At 36.1% G+C, this 27,764-nt stretch overlaps 1 protein-coding gene across 1 annotated transcript in view; it reads right to left on the minus strand.

Annotated features, from left to right (window-relative positions):
- The window catches only part of LOC578366 (fibrillin-1), a 51,624-nt gene extending 31,336 nt beyond the window's left edge, over nt 1–20,288 (minus strand). The window contains exons 1-32 of the mRNA XM_030989111.1: nt 20,113–20,288; nt 19,364–19,495; nt 18,781–18,912; nt 18,198–18,329; nt 17,611–17,742; nt 17,028–17,159; nt 16,445–16,576; nt 15,862–15,993; nt 15,279–15,410; nt 12,973–13,104; nt 12,390–12,521; nt 11,807–11,938; nt 11,224–11,355; nt 10,645–10,776; nt 10,062–10,193; nt 9,479–9,610; nt 8,896–9,027; nt 8,313–8,444; nt 7,730–7,861; nt 7,146–7,277; nt 6,563–6,694; nt 5,980–6,111; nt 5,397–5,528; nt 4,814–4,945; nt 4,231–4,362; nt 3,648–3,779; nt 3,065–3,196; nt 2,482–2,613; nt 1,899–2,030; nt 1,316–1,447; nt 733–864; nt 150–281 (exon numbers count right to left, since the gene is read on the minus strand). Of these exons, the coding sequence (XP_030844971.1) occupies nt 150–281; nt 733–864; nt 1,316–1,447; nt 1,899–2,030; nt 2,482–2,613; nt 3,065–3,196; nt 3,648–3,779; nt 4,231–4,362; nt 4,814–4,945; nt 5,397–5,528; nt 5,980–6,111; nt 6,563–6,694; nt 7,146–7,277; nt 7,730–7,861; nt 8,313–8,444; nt 8,896–9,027; nt 9,479–9,610; nt 10,062–10,193; nt 10,645–10,776; nt 11,224–11,355; nt 11,807–11,938; nt 12,390–12,521; nt 12,973–13,104; nt 15,279–15,410; nt 15,862–15,993; nt 16,445–16,576; nt 17,028–17,159; nt 17,611–17,742; nt 18,198–18,329; nt 18,781–18,912; nt 19,364–19,495; nt 20,113–20,167 (4,147 nt within the window). The 5' untranslated portion in view covers nt 20,168–20,288. The remainder of the gene's footprint in view (nt 1–149; nt 282–732; nt 865–1,315; nt 1,448–1,898; nt 2,031–2,481; nt 2,614–3,064; nt 3,197–3,647; nt 3,780–4,230; nt 4,363–4,813; nt 4,946–5,396; nt 5,529–5,979; nt 6,112–6,562; nt 6,695–7,145; nt 7,278–7,729; nt 7,862–8,312; nt 8,445–8,895; nt 9,028–9,478; nt 9,611–10,061; nt 10,194–10,644; nt 10,777–11,223; nt 11,356–11,806; nt 11,939–12,389; nt 12,522–12,972; nt 13,105–15,278; nt 15,411–15,861; nt 15,994–16,444; nt 16,577–17,027; nt 17,160–17,610; nt 17,743–18,197; nt 18,330–18,780; nt 18,913–19,363; nt 19,496–20,112) is intronic.
- Nucleotides 20,289–27,764: the final 7,476 nt, after the last annotated feature.

Below are 27,764 nucleotides of genomic sequence, written 5' to 3' on the forward strand. Positions count from 1 at the left end.
AAGTACAGTAACAGGAATGGGTTTTAATTTTAAACCGGTTCTTGATTTCGTGATCATGCACTACTTGTATTAAAGTCAGAGCATCATGGATCAAAAGAAGTTTAAAGATGTCTCTAAAAGGTGGCACCAAATTGATAATACATCCTTACCACTGCAAGCATTGGGATCGGTCGTGTCTTCTTCATATCCAGAGTTACATGTACAGCTGTAAGAGCCATCTGTGTTCAAACACCCTCCATTTACTCGATCACAGTTCGATGAATCGTCGCATTCGTTCACGTCTAGGTAAAGTAAACAATATGTTTACCATTATCAGTCAAAACTTGTCTAAACGTCTAGAAGAATCAGTTTTCTTCTTTAATAGGCAACAATTATTTAAAGTTCCACTCGCTCAAGGAGTTTGAAAGCGAAAATGGATGTGTAATTATGGTGTGTAAATGGAAGCAGCAAACAATCAACAACAAATTTCGTCAGTTCTACACGGAAAAGTTGATTCGAAAAAATGTCACCATCCATTGCTAATTTAAAAAGTGAAATGTCTACTTCAGATTAAATCGTTATCATTCAAGAAACAGCTACAGTAAAGTACTGTAACAGGAATGGGTTTTAATTTTAAACCGGTTCTTGATTTCGTGATCATGCACTACTTGTATTAAAGTCAGATCATCATGGATCAAAAGAAGTTTAAAGATGTCTCTAAAAGGTGGCACCAAATTGATAATACATCCTTACCACTGCAAGCATTGGGATCGGTCGTGTCTTCTTCATATCCAGAGTTACATGTACAGCTGTAAGAGCCATCTGTGTTCAAACACCCTCCATTTACTCGATCACAGTTCGATGAATCGTCGCATTCGTTCACGTCTAGGTAAAGTAAACAATATGTTTACCATTATCAGTCAAAACTTGTCTAAACGTCTAGAAGAATCAGTTTTCTTCTTTAATTGGCAACAATTATTTAAAGTTCCACTCGCTCAAGGAGTTTGAAAGCGAAAATGGATGTGTAATTATGGTGTGTAAATGGAAGCAGCAAACAATCAACAACAAATTTCGTCAGTTCTACACGGAAAAGTTGATTCGAAAAAATGTCACCATCCATTGCTAATTTAAAAAGTGAAATGTCTACTTAAGATTAAATCGTTATCATTCAAGAAACAGCTACAGTAAAGTACTGTAACAGGAATGGGTTTTAATTTTAAACCGGTTCTTGATTTCGTGATCATGCACTACTTGTATTAAAGTCAGAGCATCATGGATGAAAAGAAGTTTAAAGATGTCTCTAAAAGGTGGCACCAAATTGATAATACATCCTTACCACTGCAAGCATTGGGATCGGTCGTGTCTTCTTCATATCCAGAGTTACATGTACAGCTGTAAGAGCCATCTGTGTTCAAACACCCTCCATTTACTCGATCACAGTTCGATGAATCGTCGCATTCGTTCACGTCTAGGTAAAGTAAACAATATGTTTACCATTATCAGTCAAAACTTGTCAAAACGTCTAGAAGAATCAGTTTTCTTCTTTAATTGGCAACAATTATTTAAAGTTCCACTCGCTCAAGGAGTTTGAAAGCGAAAATGGATGTGTAATTATGGTGTGTAAATGGAAGCAGCAAACAATCAACAACAAATTTCGTCAGTTCTACACGGAAAAGTTGATTCGAAAAAATGTCACCATCCATTGCTAATTTAAAAAGTGAAATGTCTACTTAAGATTAAATCGTTATCATTCAAGAAACAGCTACAGTAAAGTACTGTAACAGGAATGGGTTTTAATTTTAAACCGGTTCTTGATTTCGTGATCATGCACTACTTGTATTAAAGTCAGAGCATCATGGATCAAAAGAAGTTTTAAGATGTCTCTAAAAGGTGGCACCAAATTGATAATACATCCTTACCACTGCAAGCATTGGGATCGGTCGTGTCTTCTTCATATCCAGAGTTACATGTACAGCTGTAAGAGCCATCTGTGTTCAAACACCCTCCATTTACTTGATCACAGTTCGATGAATCGTCGCATTCGTTCACGTCTAGGTAAAGTAAACAATATGTTTACCATTATCAGTCAAAACTTGTCTAAACGTCTAGAAGAATCAGTTGTCTTCTTTAATTGGCAACAATTATTTAAAGTTCCACTCGCTCAAGGAGTTTGAAAGCGAAAATGGATGTGTAATTATGGTGTGTAAATGGAAGCAGCAAACAATCAACAACAAATTTCATCAGTTCTACACGGAAAAGTTGATTCGAAAAAATGTCACCATCCATTGCTAATTTAAAAAGTGAAATGTCTACTTAAGATTAAATCGTTATCATTCAAGAAACAGCTACAGTAAAGTACTGTAACAGGAATGGGTTTTAATTTTAAACCGGTTCTTGATTTCGTGATCATGCAATACTTGTATTAAAGTCAGAGCATCATGGATCAAAAGAAGTTTAAAGATGTCTCTAAAAGGTGGCACCAAATTGATAATACATCCTTACCACTGCAAGCATTGGGATCGGTCGTGTCTTCTTCATATCCAGAGTTACATGTACAGCTGTAAGAGCCATCTGTGTTCAAACACCCTCCATTTACTCGATCACAGTTCGATGAATCGTCGCATTCGTTCACGTCTAGGTAAAGTAAACAATATGTTTACCATTATCAGTCAAAACTTGTCAAAACGTCTAGAAGAATCAGTTTTCTTCTTTAATTGGCAACAATTATTTAAAGTTCCACTCGCTCAAGGAGTTTGAAAGCGAAAATGGATGTGTAATTATGGTGTGTAAATGGAAGCAGCAAACAATCAACAACAAATTTCGTCAGTTCTACACGGAAAAGTTGATTCGAAAAAATGTCACCATCCATTGCTAATTTAAAAAGTGAAATGTCTACTTAAGATTAAATCGTTATCATTCAAGAAACAGCTACAGTAAAGTACTGTAACAGGAATGGGTTTTAATTTTAAACCGGTTCTTGATTTCGTGATCATGCACTACTTGTATTAAAGTCAGAGCATCATGGATGAAAAGAAGTTTAAAGATGTCTCTAAAAGGTGGCACCAAATTGATAATACATCCTTACCACTGCAAGCATTGGGATCGGTCGTGTCTTCTTCATATCCAGAGTTACATGTACAGCTGTAAGAGCCATCTGTGTTCAAACACCCTCCATTTACTCGATCACAGTTCGATGAATCGTCGCATTCGTTCACGTCTAGGTAAAGTAAACAATATGTTTACCATTATCAGTCAAAACTTGTCAAAACGTCTAGAAGAATCAGTTTTCTTCTTTAATTGGCAACAATTATTTAAAGTTCCACTCGCTCAAGGAGTTTGAAAGCGAAAATGGATGTGTAATTATGGTGTGTAAATGGAAGCAGCAAACAATCAACAACAAATTTCATCAGTTCTACACGGAAAAGTTGATTCGAAAAAATGTCACCATCCATTGCTAATTTAAAAAGTGAAATGTCTACTTAAGATTAAATCGTTATCATTCAAGAAACAGCTACAGTAAAGTACTGTAACAGGAATGGGTTTTAATTTTAAACCGGTTCTTGATTTCGTGATCATGCACTACTTGTATTAAAGTCAGAGCATCATGGATCAAAAGAAGTTTTAAGATGTCTCTAAAAGGTGGCACCAAATTGATAATACATCCTTACCACTGCAAGCATTGGGATCGGTCGTGTCTTCTTCATATCCAGAGTTACATGTACAGCTGTAAGAGCCATCTGTGTTCAAACACCCTCCATTTACTTGATCACAGTTCGATGAATCGTCGCATTCGTTCACGTCTAGGTAAAGTAAACAATATGTTTACCATTATCAGTCAAAACTTGTCTAAACGTCTAGAAGAATCAGTTTTCTTCTTTAATTGGCAACAATTATTTAAAGTTCCACTCGCTCAAGGAGTTTGAAAGCGAAAATGGATGTGTAATTATGGTGTGTAAATGGAAGCAGCAAACAATCAACAACAAATTTCATCAGTTCTACACGGAAAAGTTGATTCGAAAAAATGTCACCATCCATTGCTAATTTAAAAAGTGAAATGTCTACTTAAGATTAAATCGTTATCATTCAAGAAACAGCTACAGTAAAGTACTGTAACAGGAATGGGTTTTAATTTTAAACCGGTTCTTGATTTCGTGATCATGCAATACTTGTATTAAAGTCAGAGCATCATGGATCAAAAGAAGTTTAAAGATGTCTCTAAAAGGTGGCACCAAATTGATAATACATCCTTACCACTGCAAGCATTGGGATCGGTCGTGTCTTCTTCATATCCAGAGTTACATGTACAGCTGTAAGAGCCATCTGTGTTCAAACACCCTCCATTTACTCGATCACAGTTCGATGAATCGTCGCATTCGTTCACGTCTAGGTAAAGTAAACAATATGTTTACCATTATCAGTCAAAACTTGTCTAAACGTCTAGAAGAATCAGTTTTCTTCTTTAATTGGCAACAATTATTTAAAGTTCCACTCGCTCAAGGAGTTTGAAAGCGAAAATGGATGTGTAATTATGGTGTGTAAATGGAAGCAGCAAACAATCAACAACAAATTTCATCAGTTCTACACGGAAAAGTTGATTCGAAAAAATGTCACCATCCATTGCTAATTTAAAAAGTGAAATGTCTACTTAAGATTAAATCGTTATCATTCAAGAAACAGCTACAGTAAAGTACTGTAACAGGAATGGGTTTTAATTTTAAACTGGTTCTTGATTTCGTGATCATGCACTACTTGTATTAAAGTCAGAGCATCATGGATCAAAAGAAGTTTAAGGATGTCTCTAAAAGGTGGCACCAAATTGATAATACATCCTTACCACTGCAAGCATTGGGATCGGTCGTGTCTTCTTCATATCCAGAGTTACATGTACAGCTGTAAGAGCCATCTGTGTTCAAACACCCTCCATTTACTCGATCACAGTTCGATGAATCGTCGCATTCGTTCACGTCTAGGTAAAGTAATCAATATGTTTACCATTATCAGTCAAAACTTGTCTAAACGTCTAGAAGAATCAGTTTTCTTCTTTAATTGGCAACAATTATTTAAAGTTCCACTCGCTCAAGGAGTTTGAAAGCGAAAATGGATGTGTAATTATGGTGTGTAAATGGAAGCAGCAAACAATCAACAACAAATTTCGTCAGTTCTACACGGAAAAGTTGATTTGAAAAAATGTCACCATCCATTGCTAATTTAAAAAGTGAAATGTCTACTTAAGATTAAATCGTTATCATTCAAGAAACAGCTACAGTAAAGTACTGTAACAGGAATGGGTTTTAATTTTAAACCGGTTCTTGATTTCGTGATCATGCACTACTTGTATTAAAGTCAGAGCATCATGGATCAAAAGAAGTTTAAAGATGTCTCTAAAAGGTGGCACCAAATTGATAATACATCCTTACCACTGCAAGCATTGGGATCGGTCGTGTCTTCTTCATATCCAGAGTTACATGTACAGCTGTAAGAGCCATCTGTGTTCAAACACCCTCCATTTACTCGATCACAGTTCGATGAATCGTCGCATTCGTTCACGTCTAGGTAAAGTAAACAATATGTTTACCATTATCAGTCAAAACTTGTCTAAACGTCTAGAAGAATCAGTTTTCTTCTTTAATTGGCAACAATTATTTAAAGTTCCACTCGCTCAAGGAGTTTGAAAGCAAAAACGGATGTGTAATTATGGTGTGTAAATGGAAGCAGCAAACAATCAACAACAAATTTCTTCAGTTCTACACGGAAAAGTTGATTCGAAAAAATGTCACCATCCATTGCTAATTTAAAAAGTGAAATGTCTACTTAAGATTAAATCGTTATCATTCAAGAAACAGCTACAGTAAAGTACTGTAACAGGAATGGGTTTTAATTTTAAACCGGTTCTTGATTTCGTGATCATGCACTACTTGTATTAAAGTCAGAGCATCATGGATGAAAAGAAGTTTAAAGATGTTTCTAAAAGGTGGCACCAAATTGATAATACATCCTTACCACTGCAAGCATTGGGATCGGTCGTGTCTTCTTCATATCCAGAGTTACATGTACAGCTGTAAGAGCCATCTGTGTTCAAACACCCTCCATTTACTCGATCACAGTTCGATGAATCGTCGCATTCGTTCACGTCTAGGTAAAGTAAACAATATGTTTACCATTATCAGTCAAAACTTGTCAAAACGTCTAGAAGAATCAGTTTTCTTCTTTAATTGGCAACAATTATTTAAAGTTCCACTCGCTCAAGGAGTTTGAAAGCGAAAATGGATGTGTAATTATGGTGTGTAAATGGAAGCAGCAAACAATCAACAACACATTTCATCAGTTCTACACGGAAAAGTTGATTCGAAAAAATGTCACCATCCATTGCTAATTTAAAAAGTGAAATGTCTACTTAAGATTAAATCGTTATCATTCAAGAAACAGCTACAGTAAAGTACTGTAACAGGAATGGGTTTTAATTTTAAACCGGTTCTTGATTTCGTGATCATGCACTACTTGTATTAAAGTCAGAGCATCATGGATCAAAAGAAGTTTTAAGATGTCTCTAAAAGGTGGCACCAAATTGATAATACATCCTTACCACTGCAAGCATTGGGATCGGTCGTGTCTTCTTCATATCCAGAGTTACATGTACAGCTGTAAGAGCCATCTGTGTTCAAACACCCTCCATTTACTTGATCACAGTTCGATGAATCGTCGCATTCGTTCACGTCTAGGTAAAGTAAACAATATGTTTACCATTATCAGTCAAAACTTGTCTAAACGTCTAGAAGAATCAGTTTTCTTCTTTAATTGGCAACAATTATTTAAAGTTCCACTCGCTCAAGGAGTTTGAAAGCGAAAATGGATGTGTAATTATGGTGTGTAAATGGAAGCAGCAAACAATCAACAACAAATTTCATCAGTTCTACACGGAAAAGTTGATTCGAAAAAATGTCACCATCCATTGCTAATTTAAAAAGTGAAATGTCTACTTAAGATTAAATCGTTATCATTCAAGAAACAGCTACAGTAAATTACTGTAACAGGAATGGGTTTTAATTTTTAACCGGTTCTTGATTTCGTGATCATGCACTACTTGTATTAAAGTCAGAGCATCATGGATCAAAAGAAGTTTAAGGATGTCTCTAAAAGGTGGCACCAAATTGATAATACATCCTTACCACTGCAAGCATTGGGATCGGTCGTGTCTTCTTCATATCCAGAGTTACATGTACAGCTGTAAGAGCCATCTGTGTTCAAACACCCTCCATTTACTCGATCACAGTTCGATGAATCGTCGCATTCGTTCACGTCTAGGTAAAGTAAACAATATGTTTACCATTATCAGTCAAAACCTGTCTAAACGTCTAGAAGAATCAGTTTTCTTCTTTAATTGGCAACAATTATTTAAAGTTCCACTCGCTCAAGGAGTTTGAAAGCGAAAATGGATGTGTAATTATGGTGTGTAAATGGAAGCAGCAAACAATCAACAACAAATTTCATCAGTTCTACACGGAAAAGTTGATTCGAAAAAAATGTTACCATCCATTGCTAATTTAAAAAGTGAAATGTCTACTTAAGATTAAATCGTTATCATTCAAGAAACAGCTACAGTAAAGTACTGTAACAGGAATGGGTTTTAATTTTAAACCGGTTCTTGATTTCGTGATCATGCACTACTTGTATTAAAGTCAGAGCATCATGGATCAAAAGAAGTTTTAAGATGTCTCTAAAAGGTGGCACCAAATTGATAATACATCCTTACCACTGCAAGCATTGGGATCGGTCGTGTCTTCTTCATATCCAGAGTTACATGTACAGCTGTAAGAGCCATCTGTGTTCAAACACCCTCCATTTACTCGATCACAGTTCGATGAATCGTCGCATTCGTTCACGTCTAGGTAAAGTAAACAATATGTTTACCATTATCAGTCAAAACTTGTCTAAACGTCTAGAAGAATCAGTTTTCTTCTTTAATTGGCAACAATTATTTAAAGTTCCACTCGCTCAAGGAGTTTGAAAGCAAAAACGGATGTGTAATTATGGTGTGTAAATGGAAGCAGCAAACAATCAACAACAAATTTCATCAGTTCTACACGGAAAAGTTGATTCGAAAAAATGTCACCATCCATTGCTAATTTAAAAAGTGAAATGTCTACTTAAGATTAAATCGTTATCATTCAAGAAACAGCTACAGTAAAGTACTGTAACAGGAATGGGTTTTAATTTTAAACCGGTTCTTGATTTCGTGATCATGCACTACTTGTATTAAAGTCAGAGCATCATGGATGAAAAGAAGTTTAAAGATGTTTCTAAAAGGTGGCACCAAATTGATAATACATCCTTACCACTGCAAGCATTGGGATCGGTCGTGTCTTCTTCATATCCAGAGTTACATGTACAGCTGTAAGAGCCATCTGTGTTCAAACACCCTCCATTTACTCGATCACAGTTCGATGAATCGTCGCATTCGTTCACGTCTAGGTAAAGTAAACAATATGTTTACCATTATCAGTCAAAACTTGTCAAAACGTCTAGAAGAATCAGTTTTCTTCTTTAATTGGCAACAATTATTTAAAGTTCCACTCGCTCAAGGAGTTTGAAAGCGAAAATGGATGTGTAATTATGGTGTGTAAATGGAAGCAGCAAACAATCAACAACACATTTCATCAGTTCTACACGGAAAAGTTGATTCGAAAAAATGTCACCATCCATTGCTAATTTAAAAAGTGAAATGTCTACTTAAGATTAAATCGTTATCATTCAAGAAACAGCTACAGTAAAGTACTGTAACAGGAATGGGTTTTAATTTTAAACCGGTTCTTGATTTCGTGATCATGCACTACTTGTATTAAAGTCAGAGCATCATGGATCAAAAGAAGTTTTAAGATGTCTCTAAAAGGTGGCACCAAATTGATAATACATCCTTACCACTGCAAGCATTGGGATCGGTCGTGTCTTCTTCATATCCAGAGTTACATGTACAGCTGTAAGAGCCATCTGTGTTCAAACACCCTCCATTTACTTGATCACAGTTCGATGAATCGTCGCATTCGTTCACGTCTAGGTAAAGTAAACAATATGTTTACCATTATCAGTCAAAACTTGTCAAAACGTCTAGAAGAATCAGTTTTCTTCTTTAATTGGCAACAATTATTTAAAGTTCCACTCGCTCAAGGAGTTTGAAAGCGAAAATGGATGTGTAATTATGGTGTGTAAATGGAAGCAGCAAACAATCAACAACAAATTTCATCAGTTCTACACGGAAAAGTTGATTCGAAAAAATGTCACCATCCATTGCTAATTTAAAAAGTGAAATGTCTACTTAAGATTAAATCGTTATCATTCAAGAAACAGCTACAGTAAAGTACTGTAACAGGAATGGGTTTTAATTTTTAACCGGTTCTTGATTTCGTGATCATGCACTACTTGTATTAAAGTCAGAGCATCATGGATCAAAAGAAGTTTAAGGATGTCTCTAAAAGGTGGCACCAAATTGATAATACATCCTTACCACTGCAAGCATTGGGATCGGTCGTGTCTTCTTCATATCCAGAGTTACATGTACAGCTGTAAGAGCCATCTGTGTTCAAACACCCTCCATTTACTCGATCACAGTTCGATGAATCGTCGCATTCGTTCACGTCTAGGTAAAGTAAACAATATGTTTACCATTATCAGTCAAAACCTGTCTAAACGTCTAGAAGAATCAGTTTTCTTCTTTAATTGGCAACAATTATTTAAAGTTCCACTCGCTCAAGGAGTTTGAAAGCGAAAATGGATGTGTAATTATGGTGTGTAAATGGAAGCAGCAAACAATCAACAACAAATTTCATCAGTTCTACACGGAAAAGTTGATTCGAAAAAATGTTACCATCCATTGCTAATTTAAAAAGTGAAATGTCTACTTAAGATTAAATCGTTATCATTCAAGAAACAGCTACAGTAAAGTACTGTAACAGGAATGGGTTTTAATTTTAAACCGGTTCTTGATTTCGTGATCATGCACTACTTGTATTAAAGTCAGAGCATCATGGATCAAAAGAAGTTTTAAGATGTCTCTAAAAGGTGGCACCAAATTGATAATACATCCTTACCACTGCAAGCATTGGGATCGGTCGTGTCTTCTTCATATCCAGAGTTACATGTACAGCTGTAAGAGCCATCTGTGTTCAAACACCCTCCATTTACTCGATCACAGTTCGATGAATCGTCGCATTCGTTCACGTCTATGTAAAGTAAACAATATGTTTACCATTATCAGTCAAAACTTGTCTAAACGTCTAGAAGAATCAGTTTTCTTCTTTAATTGGCAACAATTATTTAAAGTTCCACTCGCTCAAGGAGTTTGAAAGCGAAAATGGATGTGTAATTATGGTGTGTAAATGGAAGCAGCAAACAATCAACAACAAATTTCATCAGTTCTACACGGAAAAGTTGATTCGAAAAAATGTCACCATCCATTGCTGATTTAAAAAGTGAAATGTCTACTTAAGATTAAATCGTTATCATTCAAGAAACAGCTACAGTAAAGTACTGTAACAGGAATGGGTTTTAATTTTTAACCGGTTCTTGATTTCGTGATCATGCACTACTTGTATTAAAGTCAGAGCATCATGGATCAAAAGAAGTTTAAGGATGTCTCTAAAAGGTGGCACCAAATTGATAATACATCCTTACCACTGCAAGCATTGGGATCGGTCGTGTCTTCTTCATATCCAGAGTTACATGTACAGCTGTAAGAGCCATCTGTGTTCAAACACCCTCCATTTACTCGATCACAGTTCGATGAATCGTCGCATTCGTTCACGTCTAGGTAAAGTAAACAATATGTTTACCATTATCAGTCAAAACCTGTCTAAACGTCTAGAAGAATCAGTTTTCTTCTTTAATTGGCAACAATTATTTAAAGTTCCACTCGCTCAAGGAGTTTGAAAGCGAAAATGGATGTGTAATTATGGTGTGTAAATGGAAGCAGCAAACAATCAACAACAAATTTCATCAGTTCTACACGGAAAAGTTGATTCGAAAAAATGTCACCATCCATTGCTAATTTAAAAAGTGAAATGTCTACTTAAGATTAAATCGTTATCATTCAAGAAACAGCTACAGTAAAGTACTGTAACAGGAATGGGTTTTAATTTTTAACCGGTTCTTGATTTCGTGATCACTACTTGTATTAAAGTCAGAGCATCATGGATCAAAAGAAGTTTAAGGATGTCTCTAAAAGGTGGCACCAAATTGATAATACATCCTTACCACTGCAAGCATTGGGATCGGTCGTGTCTTCTTCATATCCAGAGTTACATGTACAGCTGTAAGAGCCATCTGTGTTCAAACACCCTCCATTTACTCGATCACAGTTCGATGAATCGTCGCATTCGTTCACGTCTAGGTAAAGTAAACAATATGTTTACCATTATCAGTCAAAACTTGTCAAAACGTCTAGAAGAATCAGTTTTCTTCTTTAATTGGCAACAATTATTTAAAGTTCCACTCGCTCAAGGAGTTTGAAAGCGAAAATGGATGTGTAATTATGGTGTGTAAATGGAAGCAGCAAACAATCAACAACAAATTTCATCAGTTCTACACGGAAAAGTTGATTCGAAAAAATGTCACCATCCATTGCTAATTTAAAAAGTGAAATGTCTACTTAAGATTAAATCGTTATCATTCAAGAAACAGCTACAGTAAAGTACTGTAACAGGAATGGGTTTTAATTTTTAACTGGTTCTTGATTTCGTGATCATGCACTACTTGTATTAAAGTCAGAGCATCATGGATCAAAAGAAGTTTAAGGATGTCTCTAAAAGGTGGCACCAAATTGATAATACATCCTTACCACTGCAAGCATTGGGATCGGTCGTGTCTTCTTCATATCCAGAGTTACATGTACAGCTGTAAGAGCCATCTGTGTTCAAACACCCTCCATTTACTCGATCACAGTTCGATGAATCGTCGCATTCGTTCACGTCTAGGTAAAGTAAACAATATGTTTACCATTATCAGTCAAAACCTGTCTAAACGTCTAGAAGAATCAGTTTTCTTCTTTAATTGGCAACAATTATTTAAAGTTCCACTCGCTCAAGGAGTTTGAAAGCGAAAATGGATGTGTAATTATGGTGTGTAAATGGAAGCAGCAAACAATCAACAACAAATTTCATCAGTTCTACACGGAAAAGTTGATTCGAAAAAATGTTACCATCCATTGCTAATTTAAAAAGTGAAATGTCTACTTAAGATTAAATCGTTATCATTCAAGAAACAGCTACAGTAAAGTACTGTAACAGGAATGGGTTTTAATTTTAAACCGGTTCTTGATTTCGTGATCATGCACTACTTGTATTAAAGTCAGAGCATCATGGATCAAAAGAAGTTTAAAGATGTCTCTAAAAGGTGGCACCAAATTGATAATACATCCTTACCACTGCAAGCATTGGGATCGGTCGTGTCTTCTTCATATCCAGAGTTACATGTACAGCTGTAAGAGCCATCTGTGTTCAAACACCCTCCATTTACTCGATCACAGTTCGATGAATCGTCGCATTCGTTCACGTCTAGGTAAAGTAAACAATATGTTTACCATTATCAGTCAAAACTTGTCAAAACGTCTAGAAGAATCAGTTTTCTTCTTTAATTGGCAACAATTATTTAAAGTTCCACTCGCTCAAGGAGTTTGAAAGCGAAAATGGATGTGTAATTATGGTGTGTAAATGGAAGCAGCAAACAATCAACTACAAATTTCATCAGTTCTACACGGAAAAGTTGATTCGAAAAAATGTCACCATCCATTGCTAATTTAAAAAGTGAAATGTCTACTTAAGATTAAATCGTTATCATTCAAGAAACAGCTACAGTAAAGTACTGTAACAGGAATGGGTTTTAATTTTAAACCGGTTCTTGATTTCGTGATCATGCACTACTTGTATTAAAGTCAGAGCATCATGGATCAAAAGAAGTTTTAAGATGTCTCTAAAAGTTGGCACCAAATTGATAATACATCCTTACCACTGCAAGCATTGGGATCGGTCGTGTCTTCTTCATATCCAGTGTTACATGTACAGCTGTAAGAGCCATCTGTGTTCAAACACCCTCCATTTACTTGATCACAGTTCGATGAATCGTCGCATTCGTTCACGTCTAGGTAAAGTAAACAATATGTTTACCATTATCAGTCAAAACTTGTCTAAACGTCTAGAAGAATCAGTTTTCTTCTTTAATTGGCAACAATTATTTAAAGTTCCACTCGCTCAAGGAGTTTGAAAGCGAAAATGGATGTGTAATTATGGTGTGTTAATGGAAGCAGCAAACAATCAACAACAAATTTCGTCAGTTCTACACGGAAAAGTTGATTCGAAAAAATGTCACCATCCATTGCTAATTTAAAAAGTGAAATGTCTACTTAAGATTAAATCGTTATCATTCAAGAAACAGCTACAGTAAAGTACTGTAACAAACAAACAAACAAACAAATTGAAAATAGCTAAAGTAATCCCTGTATTCAAGAAGAATGATCGTAAGAACATTGAGAATTATAGACCAATTGCTTTGTTACCCATATTTTCAAAAATTCTAGAGAAAATAGTGTATAAAAGGTTGGATGACTTCCTTCGACTTCATGATATTCTGATCCCACAACAATTTGGCTTTCGAAAGAATTGCTCTACAAGTATGGGTGTCTTGAATTTGGTAAACACTATTATAAATGCAATTGATGCTGGGAAGTTTTGTCTTGGTGTGTTTTTGGATTTATCGAAAGCATTCGACACTATTGATCATGATATATTATTAAGCAAGCTTGAGCATTATGGCATTCGTGGGATAGCTTTGAAATGGTTTAAAAATTACTTACATAATCGATTACAGTATGTAGTGGTTAATGGAGTTAAATCACAATCTAGGAAGGTAAAATATGGCGTACCCCAAGGCTCAGTCCTGGGCCCCTTATTGTTCTTGATTTATATTAATGATATTATAAACTCATCTCAGTTGTTTACTTATTCACTTTTTGCTGATGATACTTGCTTGCTCTCTCACCACAAAGACATGCATAATCTGATTTTGTCTGCAAATAATGAAGTTCACAATATATTTAAGTGGTTTTGTTGCAACAAACTTTTGTTAAATGCTAGTAAGACTCAATATGTTGTTTTTAGATCAAGGGGCAAAAGAATCCCAGATAATATTGACCCCCTGACAATAGGTGGTCATCTGATCAACCGGAGTCAAAATGTAAGGTTTCTTGGAGTTACAGTTGATGATCATTTAACTTGGAAAGATCACCTCAGCAATGTTTGTACCAAGGTCTCGAGGAGTGTTGGTGTGATTTTTAAGTTACGCTTTTTTTTACCAGAGCAAACTTTAGTAACTCTTTATAATGCTATCATTATGCCTCACTTAACTTATTGTAATGTTGCATGGGGAAATACGTATAGGAGCCATATAAACAAGTTAATAGTCCTTCAGAAGAAAGCTATCAGGCTCATTACAAATTCAAATTACAGAAGTCCAAGTAATCCTTTATTTGTGCAACTTCAGATGTTGCCTCTTGATGAATTAGTCTCCATGAATTGTTTGATATTCATGTACAAATCTCAATCTGCTCAAAATAATTCATTTTTAAAAGATGCGTTTATTGTTAATTCGACTGTCCATTCGTACAACACACGTCAGAGAAATCTTTTCCATCAGCCGTTTGCGAGAACACAAACTGCTTCGAACTCTTTTGTAATTAATTGTATCAAAGAATGGAATAAGTTGCCACAAAACATCAGATCCAGTCCAACACTACCTGTGTTTAAACATACATGTCGAGAATATCTTTTTGAGAGATTACAAAATATGTTAAAGTAAATCCTGGAAAGCCATGTGTGTATGTGTGTATGTGGGTGTGTCTGTGTGTGTGTGCGTGGGTGTGTATGTGTATGTGTGTTATCTTTTTTTCTGTTCCCATATTTACTCATTAGTTATCATTGTAAATATGTTTTTGTCATCGGTTATTCTAAATACTGTTATTTTGTTTTTGTTTATGTACCTTTTAAGGGGCCCCTTATCACAAGCTCTGCTTCTCCGGGGTCCCAAACCTATCATGTTTTTTATTTCTTTTGTGTCAATTGATTGTAAAATGTTGTGTTTGATTGGTTTGAATAAACTTGAACTTGAACTTGAACTTGTAACAGGAATGGGTTTTAATTTTAAACCGGTTCTTGATTTCGTGATCATGCACTACTTGTATTAAAGTCAGAGCATCATGGATCAAAAGAAGTTTAAGGATGTCTTCAAAAGGTGGCACCAAATTGATAATACATCCTTACCACTGCAAGCATTGGGATCGGTCGTGTCTTCTTCATATCCAGAGTTACATGTACAGCTGTAAGAGCCATCTGTGTTCAAACACCCTCCATTTACTCGATCACAGTTCGATGAATCGTCGCATTCGTTCACGTCTAGGTAAAGTAAACAATATGTTTACCATTATCAGTCAAAACTTGTCTAAACGTCTAGAAGAATCAGTTTTCTTCTTTAATTGGCAACAATTATTTAAAGTTCCACTCGCTCAAGGAGTTTGAAAGCGAAAATGGATGTGTAATTATGGTGTGTAAATGGAAGCAGCAAACAATCAATAACAAATTTCGTCAGTTCTACACGGAAAAGTTGATTCGAAAAAATGTCACCATCAATTGCTAATTTAAAAAGTGAAATGTCTACTTAAGATTAAATCGTTATCATTCAAGAAACAGCTACAGTAAAGTACTGTAACAGGAATGGGTTTTAATTTTAAACCGGTTCTTGATTTCGTGATCATGCACTACTTGTATTAAAGTCAGAGCATCATGGATCAAAAGAAGTTTAAAGATGTCTCTAAAAGGTGGCACCAAATTGATAATACATCCTTACCACTGCAAGCATTGGGATCGGTCGTGTCTTCTTCATATCCAGAGTTACATGTACAGCTGTAAGAGCCATCTGTGTTCAAACACCCTCCATTTACTCGATCACAGTTCGATGAATCGTCGCATTCGTTCACGTCTAGGTAAAGTAAACAATATGTTTACCATTATCAGTCAAAACTTGTCTAAACGTCTAGAAGAATCAGTTTTCTTCTTTAATTGGCAACAATTATTTAAAGTTCCACTCGCTCAAGGAGTTTGAAAGCGAAAATGGATGTGTAATTATGGTGTGTAAATGGAAGCAGCAAACAATCAACAACAAATTTCGTCAGTTCTACACGGAAAAGTTGATTCGAAAAAATGTCACCATCCATTGCTGATTTAAAAAGTGAAATGTCTACTTAAGATTAAATCGTTATCATTCAAGAAACAGCTACAGTAAAGTACTGTAACAGGAATGGGTTTTAATTTTAAACCGGTTCTTGATTTCGTGATCATGCACTACTTGTATTAAAGTCAGAGCATCATGGATCAAAAGAAGTTTAAAGATGTCTCTAAAAGGTGGCACCAAATTGATAATACATCCTTACCACTGCAAGCATTGGGATCGGTCGTGTCTTCTTCATATCCAGAGTTACATGTACAGCTGTAAGAGCCATCTGTGTTCAAACACCGTCCATTTACTCGATCACAGTTCGATGAATCGTCGCATTCGTTCACGTCTAGGTAAAGTAAACAATATGTTTACCATTATCAGTCAAAACTTGTCTAAACGTCTAGAAGAATCAGTTTTCTTCTTTAATTGGCAACAATTATTTAAAGTTCCACTCGCTCAAGGAGTTTGAAAGCGAAAATGGATGTGTAATTATGGTGTGTAAATGGAAGCAGCAAACAATCAACAACAAATTTCGTCAGTTCTACACGGAAAAGTTGACTCGAAAAAATGTCACCATCCATTGCTAATTTAAAAAGTGAAATGTCTACTTAAGATTAAATCGTTATCATTCAAGAAACAGCTACAGTAAAGTACTGTAACAGGAATGGGTTTTAATTTTAAACCGGTTCTTGATTTCGTGATCATGCACTACTTGTATTAAAGTCAGAGCATCATGGATCAAAAGAAGTTTAAAGATGTCTCTAAAAGGTGGCACCAAATTGATAATACATCCTTACCACTGCAAGCATTGGGATCGGTCGTGTCTTCTTCATATCCAGAGTTACATGTACAGCTGTAAGAGCCATCTGTGTTCAAACACCCTCCATTTACTCGATCACAGTTCGATGAATCGTCGCATTCGTTCACGTCTAGGTAAAGTAAACAATATGTTTACCATTATCAGTCAAAACTTGTCTAAACGTCTAGAAGAATCAGTTTTCTTCTTTAATTGGCAACAATTATTTAAAGTTCCACTCGCTCAAGGAGTTTGAAAGCGAAAATGGATGTGTAATTATGGTGTGTAAATGGAAGCAGCAAACAATCAACAACAAATTTCGTCAGTTCTACACGGAAAAGTTGATTCGAAAAAATGTCACCATCCATTGCTAATTTAAAAAGTGAAATGTCTACTTAAGATTAAATCGTTATCATTCAAGAAACAGCTACAGTAAAGTACTGTAACAGGAATGGGTTTTAATTTTAAACCGGTTCTTGATTTCGTGATCATGCACTACTTGTATTAAAGTCAGAGCATCATGGATCAAAAGAAGTTTAAAGATGTCTCTAAAAGGTGGCACCAAATTGATAATACATCCTTACCACTGCAAGCATTGGGATCGGTCGTGTCTTCTTCATATCCAGAGTTACATGTACAGCTGTAAGAGCCATCTGTGTTCAAACACCCTCCATTTACTCGATCACAGTTCGATGAATCGTCGCATTCGTTCACGTCTAGGTAAAGTAAACAATATGTTTACCATTATCAGTCAAAACTTGTCTAAACGTCTAGAAGAATCAGTTTTCTTCTTTAATTGGCAACAATTATTTAAAGTTCCACTCGCTCAAGGAGTTTGAAAACGAAAATGGATGTGTAATTATGGTGTGTAAATGCATGGAAGCAGCAAAAAATCAACAACAAATTTCGTCAGTTCTACACGGAAAAGTTGATTCGAAAAAATGTCACCATCCATTGCTAATTTAAAAAGTGAAATGTCTACTTAAGATTAAATCGTTATCATTCAAGAAACAGCTACAGTAAAGTACTGTAACAGGAATGGGTTTTAATTTTAAACCGGTTCTTGATTTCGTGATCATGCACTACTTGTATTAAAGTCAGAGCATCATGGATCAAAAGAAGTTTAAGGATGTCTCTAAAAGGTGGCACCAAATTGATAATACATCCTTACCACTGCAAGCATTGGGATCGGTCGTGTCTTCTTCATATCCAGAGTTACATGTACAGCTGTAAGAGCCATCTGTGTTCAAACATCCTCCATTTACTCGATCACAGTTCGATGAATCGTCGCATTCGTTCACGTCTAGGTAAAGTAAACAATATGTTTACCATTATCAGTCAAAACTTGTCTAAACGTCTAGAAGAATCAGTTTTCTTCTTTAATTGGCAACAATTATTTAAAGTTCCACTCGCTCAAGGAGTTTGAAAGCGAAAACGGATGTGTAATTATGGTGTGTAAATGGAAGCAGCAAACAATAAACAACAAATTTCGTCAGTTCTACACGGAAAAGTTGATTCGAAAAAATGTCACCATCCATTGCTAATTTAAAAAGTGAAATGTCTACTTAAGATTAAATCGTTATCATTCAAGAAACAGCTACAGTAAAGTACTGTAACAGGAATGGGTTTTAATTTTAAACCGGTTCTTGATTTCGTGATCATGCACTACTTGTATTAAAGTCAGAGCATCATGGATCAAAAGAAGTTTAAAGATGTCTCTAAAAGGTGGCACCAAATTGATAATACATCCTTACCACTGCAAGCATTGGGATCGGTCGTGTCTTCTTCATATCCAGAGTTACATGTACAGCTGTAAGAGCCATCTGTGTTCAAACACCCTCCATTTACTCGATCACAGTTCGATGAATCGTCGCATTCGTTCACGTCTAGGTAAAGTAAACAATATGTTTACCATTATCAGTCAAAACTTGTCTAAACGTCTAGAAGAATCAGTTTTCTTCTTTAATTGGCAACAATTATTTAAAGTTCCACTCGCTCAAGGAGTTTGAAAGCGAAAATGGATGTGTAATTATGGTGTGTAAATGGAAGCAGCAAACAATAAACAACAAATTTCGTCAGTTCTACACGGAAAAGTTGATTCGAAAAAATGTCACCATCCATTGCTAATTTAAAAAGTGAAATGTCTACTTAAGATTAAATCGTTATCATTCAAGAAACAGCTACAGTAAAGTACTGTAACAGGAATGGGTTTTAATTTTAAACCGGTTCTTGATTTCGTGATCATGCACTACTTGTATTAAAGTCAGAGCATCATGGATCAAAAGAAGTTTAAAGATGTCTCTAAAAGGTGGCACCAAATTGATAATACATCCTTACCACTGCAAGCATTGGGATCGGTCGTGTCTTCTTCATATCCAGAGTTACATGTACAGCTGTAAGAGCCATCTGTGTTCAAACACCCTCCATTTACTCGATCACAGTTCGATGAATCGTCGCATTCGTTCACGTCTAGGTAAAGTAAACAATATGTTTACCATTATCAGTCAAAACTTGTCTAAACGTCTAGAAGAATCAGTTTTCGTCTTTAATTGGCAACAATTATTTAAAATGAACGAATTTTTGTTCACTTTTTCTCAAAATTTCATCAAACTGATTCCTTGATTTTTCTTACACATCTCCACACACTACCACCCACATATCTGATTTATCGATCTCTGTTCTACACACGCCCTCCTCTCTCCAGTCTCTTCATTCAATTAGGAATGGCGGCCACTCTAGAAAAATAATTGAAACAAAGGAAAACAAGATATGCAAATGTATTATACAATTTAATATGTACCACTGAATACAAATAAATACGACTGTGTACAAATCTATTACTATTACGAAGATAAATTCATCTTCATTTAACAGCTAAACGAAGATAAATTTATCCTCATTTAACAGCTAAACGAAGATAAATTTATCTTCATTTAACAGCTAAATGAAGATAAATTCATCTTCGTTTAACGGCTAAACGAAGATAAATTTATCTTCGTTTAGCTGTTAAATGAAGATAAATTTATCTTCGTTTAGCCGTTAAATGAAGATAAATTTATCTTCATTTAGCCGTTAAATGAAGATACCGGAAAGCGAAAGCGACCACAGTGAACTCGTCTTCTTCTTCGTCGTCGTAGCCATCTCGACGAAGGCGAAACTAACTCTGGCAGGTTCTGAATTCAATGAAATCAAATTCAAAACGCGTTATGAAAGCAAAACGTAACAGCTTATGGACTATTAACAACCGCGATTGACGACGTCGTATCGAAGAGTGATCATGGCGCATGTATTACTTGAGTTGTTCTTGCCCAAACTTTGTTGTAGAGGCGGCTAGATCAAACAGAGCTTTGTTTGTACAAGCAATAGACGCTTGGCCGCTCGCGGCTATTGTCCTCTCTGTACTGGGTTTTGTTGTAGCTAGTCTGCAGACACATACCCTTGACAGCCATTATGAGTAAAAACAATGTCTAAATTTCAAACATGAAAGTACTGAGTTATGTCGTGTAGCTGCTTCTGACACAGTGGAATACTGGAAAATAAACATAACACATCAAGCAGAATCTGATTCTCCTGATTATTGCATGTGGTTTTATTCAAGAGTAAAGTTGAGTCTGTGTTATACAGACTAGGTTTGAGTTGGTGAATAGATAGAACTGATAATCCCCGTGCAACCGGCTAACGATGGTCTGGGGAGAATATGTGTGTATCATCTATCTGGTGTATCTGTACATGGAGGTAAATGGGTGTATCATAATCGTAAAATGCAAACCTTTTAACAATCTATCAGGGTGGTTACTTAATTTGCAAAATTTCACCTTTCAGAAAGAAAACGTGCATTTTTTCTAAAAATAGAAGATTAAGACACAGGATGGGGCTGCATTGGGCTAAATAGCTAGGCCTCTATAAAGTATAATGTTTAATAATATCAGGGAACCAGCTGTGTGCCCGGCCGCAAAATATATGAGCAATAATTATCTTTAAAAATGCAAATACATGTATTTCACTTTGACTATTAAGAGCATAAATCGGAGGGAAAGTTGAAAACAAACGATACTAATTGTATGTGCTTGAAAACTTGACTTTTCTAACTTTCGCTGAATATCCGTGTTTAAAATTTGTAAACTTTGCAGAGTTCAGAATGGGCCTTTGGACAGCATACGGTCTGGATATGTAATTCCTTTCTTGTTCAAAATCTTAATCGATGTTTTGTGGAGTTCATCGGCATGCGAAAGTGTCTTTAGTTACAAACCCAAGCATGATATATGATCGATGGCCCATAGGAAGTGCAACTAAATCGTTCAGACAACCATGCCTATATTTAATAGAAAGTATAAACCAAATATGAGTACCCGCCCCCCCCCCCTCCGGGTCCCCATCACGGAACCTCATGAGCATCTCTTAGGTCAGTAGGCTGAATATAAAAGTGGAGGTACTATGGGAATTGGAATAGCCCCCGACGGGGGCTGATCAAAGATTTTCCAACAATAATAATTATGAATACGACGCCCTGAAATTTGAAAATCACGCAAATTCCAGGGATTCCCTTCAATTTGCGCAAGCGGCCGCTTCCGAAGCAGAAGTGACAATAATCATAAACAGTAGGCCAGCTATCAGGGTGTGTACATCCACTAACTCGACAGTGGCGGATCCGGGGGGGCGCCCCCTCCCCCTTATTATTATGATCATTAGTAGGGGTCTAGTAGTAGTATTTTAATAGTAGTAGTATTCCAAAGGGGCGGCTTTCCGGGGTGGAGGGGGGGGGGGGGGGGAACGTTCCCCCTCGATTTTCTTTTAGAGAGGGGGGGGGGGTCGTTCCCGCCGGAAATTTTGAAAAAGTGCACGCAAGAAATATATAGCAAATACTGAGTCTAAACGCTGCATTATTGGGCCCTCCAGAGCCTAAAAGTGTGATGCAGTCTTTAGTCAGTATTTGCTATACATTTCTTGTGTGCACTTTTTCAAAATTTCCGGCGGGAACGACCCCCCCCCTCTCTAAAATAAAATCGAGGGGGAACGTGCCCCCCCCCCCCACGGATCGCCGCGCCGCCCCTCGGACTACTGATACTAGACTTCTACTATCGATTATGATAATAATAACAATAATAATAATAATAATAACAATCGGGGGCTGCAGGGAAGGGGGGTGGCTCTGTAAATGGAAATAATAATTCGGGCTAACTCGGACTTATAGGGACAACTCAGCCCGATAATTCCTTCTTGGGCATGCAATGATGTATAAAGGTGAGCAATAAATCCGAGGAACTCTTTAAATAAGTTTTTGCTGGTAATCGGAAAGTGTTGTAAATCCCAAGCTCGGGAGCCGGTATTGGATAGAGGGGGGCGATTGCAAGTAAAATGCCCAGCGGAATATTCGTCCTCTATATATAATATAGCCAATCCTTGGACAACACCCTCACTCATTTTGGGGGGGTGGGAGGGGGGGGGGGTGAGCACATTTTGTTGGGGGGCCGGGGCCTCGAAAATGTGCAGCCCCCTCCCTTTGAGAGCCAGGGGGGGGGCCATTTCCCAAAAAGGTAAAATTTACGTTTTTTTACACGTTTTCCCCGGATCCGCCACTATGTCGAGTCAGCTGGTTGTACACACCCTGATAGATTTGATTTGATTTTATTTTATTCAGACAATATAAAAATATATACATGTCTTGGGTTACAAAACAAGGTTTAGAAAAACCCATACAGGTTTGCAACCCAGATATGAACAGTAAAATGGCATACATAATTACACAGTAAATACTGATACATAAAATATCGAAGCATGACATAGGTTATAGTTCAATATAAATACAACAACAGAAATATAAGTTAGAAATTGCAAGACACTTCTATTTCAAAAATCTAGATTGAGATGTTTTACCAGAGCCGATTTAAAGGTATTTAGCGATTGACTGTTTACTACTGTTTGTGGGAGTTGATTCCATTCATTAATTGTTTGGGGATAAAAGGATTTCATATAATAGTCTGTTCTGGCATATGGAACGTGCATCTTCAAAGTATTATCATTTCTTCCTATTCTGTTCGCTCGTGTGCACCTATTTCCTTCTCCTACATTAATCAAGTTATTTACAATCTTATAGTAAAAAAACAAGTCTATGGTACTTCGTCTATTTTCTAATAAATTCATGTTGACATTTTGTAATAACACGTTATAACTCGTAGACCAATCCTTACACATCATCCTTACGTAACGTTTTTGAATACGTTCAATCCTCTCTTTGTGTGTGTTTCTATAGGGATCCCATGCTGTACAACAATATTCTAAACGTGAGCGAATTAGTGATTCAAAAAGACTTTTTAAAATAGACGCTGGAGTATTACTGTTTATGGTTATTGTCACTTCTTCTTCGGAAGCGGCCGCTCGCGCAAATTGAAGGGAATCCCTGAAATTTGCGTAATTTTCAAATTTCAGGGCGTCATATTCATAATTATTATTGTTTGGAAATCTGATCAGCCCCCGTCGGGTGCTATTCCAATTCCCATAGTACCTCCACTATATACAGCCTATTGACCTAAGAGATGTTACTCATGAGGTTCCGTGATGGGGACCCGGAGGGGGGGGGGCGGGTACTCATATTTGGTTTATACTTTCTATTAAATATAGGCATGGTTGTCTGCACGATTTAGTTGCACTTCCTATGGGCCATCGATCATATATCATGCTTGGGTTTGTAACTAAAGACAGTTTCGCATGCCGATGAACTCCACAAAACATCGATTAAGATTTTGAACAAGAAAGGAATTACATATCCAGACCGTATGCTGTCCAAAGGCCCATTCTGAACTCTGCAAAGTTTACAAATTTTAAACACGGATATTCAGCGAAAGTTAGAAAAGTCAAGTTTTCAAGCACATACAATTAATATCGTTTGTTTTCAACTTTCCCTCCGATTTATGCTCTTAATAGTCAAAGTGAAATACATGTATTTGCATTTTTAAAGATAATTATTGCTCATATATTTTGCGGCCGGGCACACAGCTGGTTCCCTAATATTATTAAACATTATACTTTATAGAGGCCTAGCTATTTAGCCCAATGCAGCCCCATCCTGTGTCTTGTCTTCTATTTTTAGAAAAAATGCACGTTTTCTTTCTGAAAGGTGAAATTTTGCAAATTAAGTAATCACCCTGATAGATTGTTAAAAGGTTTGCATTTTACGATTATGATACACCCATTTACCTCCATTTACAGATACACCAGATAGATGATACACACATATTCTCCCCAGACCATCGTTAGCCGGTTGCACGGGGATTATCAGTTCTATCTATTCACCAACTCAAACCTAGTCTGTATAACACAGACTCAACTTTACTCTTGAATAAAACCACATGAAATAATCAGGAGAATCAGATTCTGCTTGATGTGTTATGTTTATTTTCCAGTATTCCACTGTGTCAGAAGCAGCTACATGACATAACTAAGTACTTTCATGTTTGAAATTTAGACATTGTTTTTACTCATAATGGCTGTCAAGGGTATGTGTCTGCAGACTAGCTACAACAAAACCCAGTACAGAGAGGACAATAGCCGCGAGCGGCCAAGCGTCTATTGCTTGTACAAACAAAGCTCTGTTTGATCTAGCCGCCTCTACAACAAAGTTTGGGCAAGAACAACACAAGTAATACATGCGCCATGATCACTCTTCGATACGACGTCGACAATCGCGGTTGTTAATTGTCCATAAGCTGTTACGTTTTGCTTTCATAATGCGTTTTGAATTTGATTTCATTGAATTCGGAACCTGCCAGAGTTAGTTTCGCCTTCGTCGAGATGGCTACGACGACGAAGAAGAAGACGAGTTCACTGTGGTCGCTTTCGCTTTCCGGTATCTTCATTTAACGGCTAAATGAAGATAAATTTATCTTCATTTAACGGCTAAACGAAGATAAATTTATCTTCATTTAACAGCTAAACGAAGATAAATTTATCTTCATTTAACAGCTAAATGAAGATAAATTTATCCTCATTTAACAGCTAAACGAAGATAAATTTATCTTCATTTAGCTGTTAAATGAAGATAAATTTATCTTCGTTTAGCTGTTAAATGAGGATAAATTTATCTTCGTTTAGCTGTTAAATGAAGATGAATTTATCTTCGTAATAGTAATAGATTTGTACACAGTCGTATTTATTTGTATTCAGTGGTACATATTAAATTGTATAATACATTTGCATATCTTGTTTTCCTTTGTTTCAATTATTTTTCTAGAGTGACCGCCATTCCTAATTGAATGAAGAGACTGGAGAGTGGAGAGCGTGTGTAGAACAGAGATCGATAAATCAGATATGTGGGTGGTAGTGTGTGGAGATGTGTAAGAAAAATCAAGGAATCAGTTTGATGAAATTTTGAGGAAAAGTGAACAAAAATTCGTTCATTTTGAAAAGATATACTGTTTCTATCAAAAACAGCTCGTAATTTGGGTGTAATATTTGATCAGGAAATGTCCTTACCTAGTCATATAGCACATGTTCAACAATAACGTAATCTAAGTTTCATAAGAAAGTGTTTATCTAAACCTGCGGCTGAGATCTTGATTCATGCTTTGATTTATTCTCGTTTAGATTTTTTCAAATTCATTGTTCTGAAACCTTCAAAAAAAGATGTCACAAAACTTCAACGACTTCAAAATTCTGCAGCCCGCCTATTAACGTTCACTAAGAAATCTGATTCCATATCACCAATTTTCCGTTTTTTCCATTGGTTGCCAGTAGGCAAAAGGATTATTTTTAAAACGAAGTCTTCGCTCCTCATCAGACACGCTATTACTTATTAAAAGATAAACTCCAGTTCTGGTTTTAAAAAAATAAATAATAATAATCTCATAGAATCAAACGAAACTTCCACTAAATGTTCACGATTACAAATAAATGATATGTGCCAAACAATTTTGGAAGAAAATGTGTACTGGCTGAGTAATGAGCATAGAAAGACAAGGAAATCAAGGTAGTACTAGCCCCGACACTATTTGTGTTGTCCCATATATAGCTTTCTGTGTACAGTGTTTGTTACTTTACCAAGACTTGGCCAAATTTATTATGATTTTGATGACTCCAGAACCTTGCAGTGCACACAAATACTTACATGCTACATGATCAACTGTTTCTGATCCATTCCACACCTTTCTTTCACGATGCAATCGCATTACCAGAACTCGTCTTTATCTTTAATACTCCCAGAATAAAACATGCTTGGGGCGAACGGGCTTTCTCAGCCATGGGTCCAAAACTCTGGAATAAGCTCTTTATGCGATAAAGTAAACAGTCGTCAACAGAAACATTCAAATTACAACTGAAAACTTATTTGTTTATTTCGTTGTAATTATTGCAATATTCTAATTTACTATGTCTAGGAGAATTTCGAATTTTGTTTTTCGGTTTATTGTTTTTTCTTTCTTATATCTGTTACATGCACTTTTCTTTAAAGGAAACCATAACCTTCATAATAAGTTACTTTTATTGTAAAGTTTAAAAGATTTGAATAAAATCAGTGAAAATTTGAACAAAATTGGGCAAAGAATAAGGAAGTAAGAGCTTTTTGAAATGACTAGTCACTAGAGGGCGGTATTCAATTTGATGACATCATCTGTGAACAACTCTCCATGCCTTTTGTACATAAAATTTCACCATTTTTTTGTTTTCTTCGTATTTATTTGTGTTCTTGATCCGACTTCATAACATGTGAAGTAGAATATCATTTTGCATTCTATATCTTGCTTTCGGGGGAGTACATTATCTCAATCACAAGAAAGAAGGAAAAACATGAAATTTGATGTACAAAAGGCATGGAGAGTTGTCCACAGATGATGTCATCAAATTGAATACCGCCCTCTATTGACTAGTCATTTAAAAAAGCTCTTACTTCCTTATTCCTTGCCCGATTTTGTTAAAATTGTCACTGATATTTTTCAAATATCTTAAACTTTACAATAAAAGTAACTTAGTATAAAGGTTTTGGTTACTTTAAGCGCCATGAGCACCGAAAGCTGGACTTGTGCGCTATACAAGTAGCCACTATTATTATTATTATTAATATCTGGGGCAGTACTCTGAAAACTATGTTAACTTCTATGTGTCCCACAGTTAACATACCCTTAACAAACCTCTTAATCTGTATTATGAAAGCTATGTCCAGGGTATGTTATTATTTTTTAGGTTATGCCCCTGACATGCCCATTTTTAATTCATTCTCCAATGAGACTCAGATCTCTCAGCCAATCATGTTTCATAATTGACTTTTTTAAATTTAAGAACCACATTTCATCCAGCAGAGATGTAGTCATAACAAATATTATCTGGAAATATATCAGGCATATCTTAAGGTATTGAACTCGACAATAATTTACAGTCCTCTGCCTAAAAACAAAGGGACCTCATAACTCGAGTTTCATAGCCATATCTCTGAACATAGCAGACTCTGGGTACAACGAGCTTTGACTGCAAATATGGGGACAGGATCATGATAATCGCATGCTTCTTGTTAATTTCAATTTGGAGTGAGAGATGAATATTGGAACTTGTAACATACACAAATGTCATAATTGGCTTAGAGTTGTTCCCTAAGTCACAAAATATGATTGCACTAGGAGACTAAGAAGTTTTTAAGCTCATGACCATATTTAGATGTTCTAAGAAAGACAACAAAATGTTCGTGCCTCGTGGTAAGATGTCAACTTCTTTGAGTAATGTTTTTCTCACTGCCCTATATAGACGTCAAGTGGAG

This window comes from Strongylocentrotus purpuratus, unplaced genomic scaffold, assembly GCF_000002235.5.
Source record: "Strongylocentrotus purpuratus isolate Spur 01 unplaced genomic scaffold, Spur_5.0 spur5_scaffold_18, whole genome shotgun sequence".
NCBI lineage: Eukaryota > Metazoa > Echinodermata > Echinoidea > Camarodonta > Strongylocentrotidae > Strongylocentrotus > Strongylocentrotus purpuratus.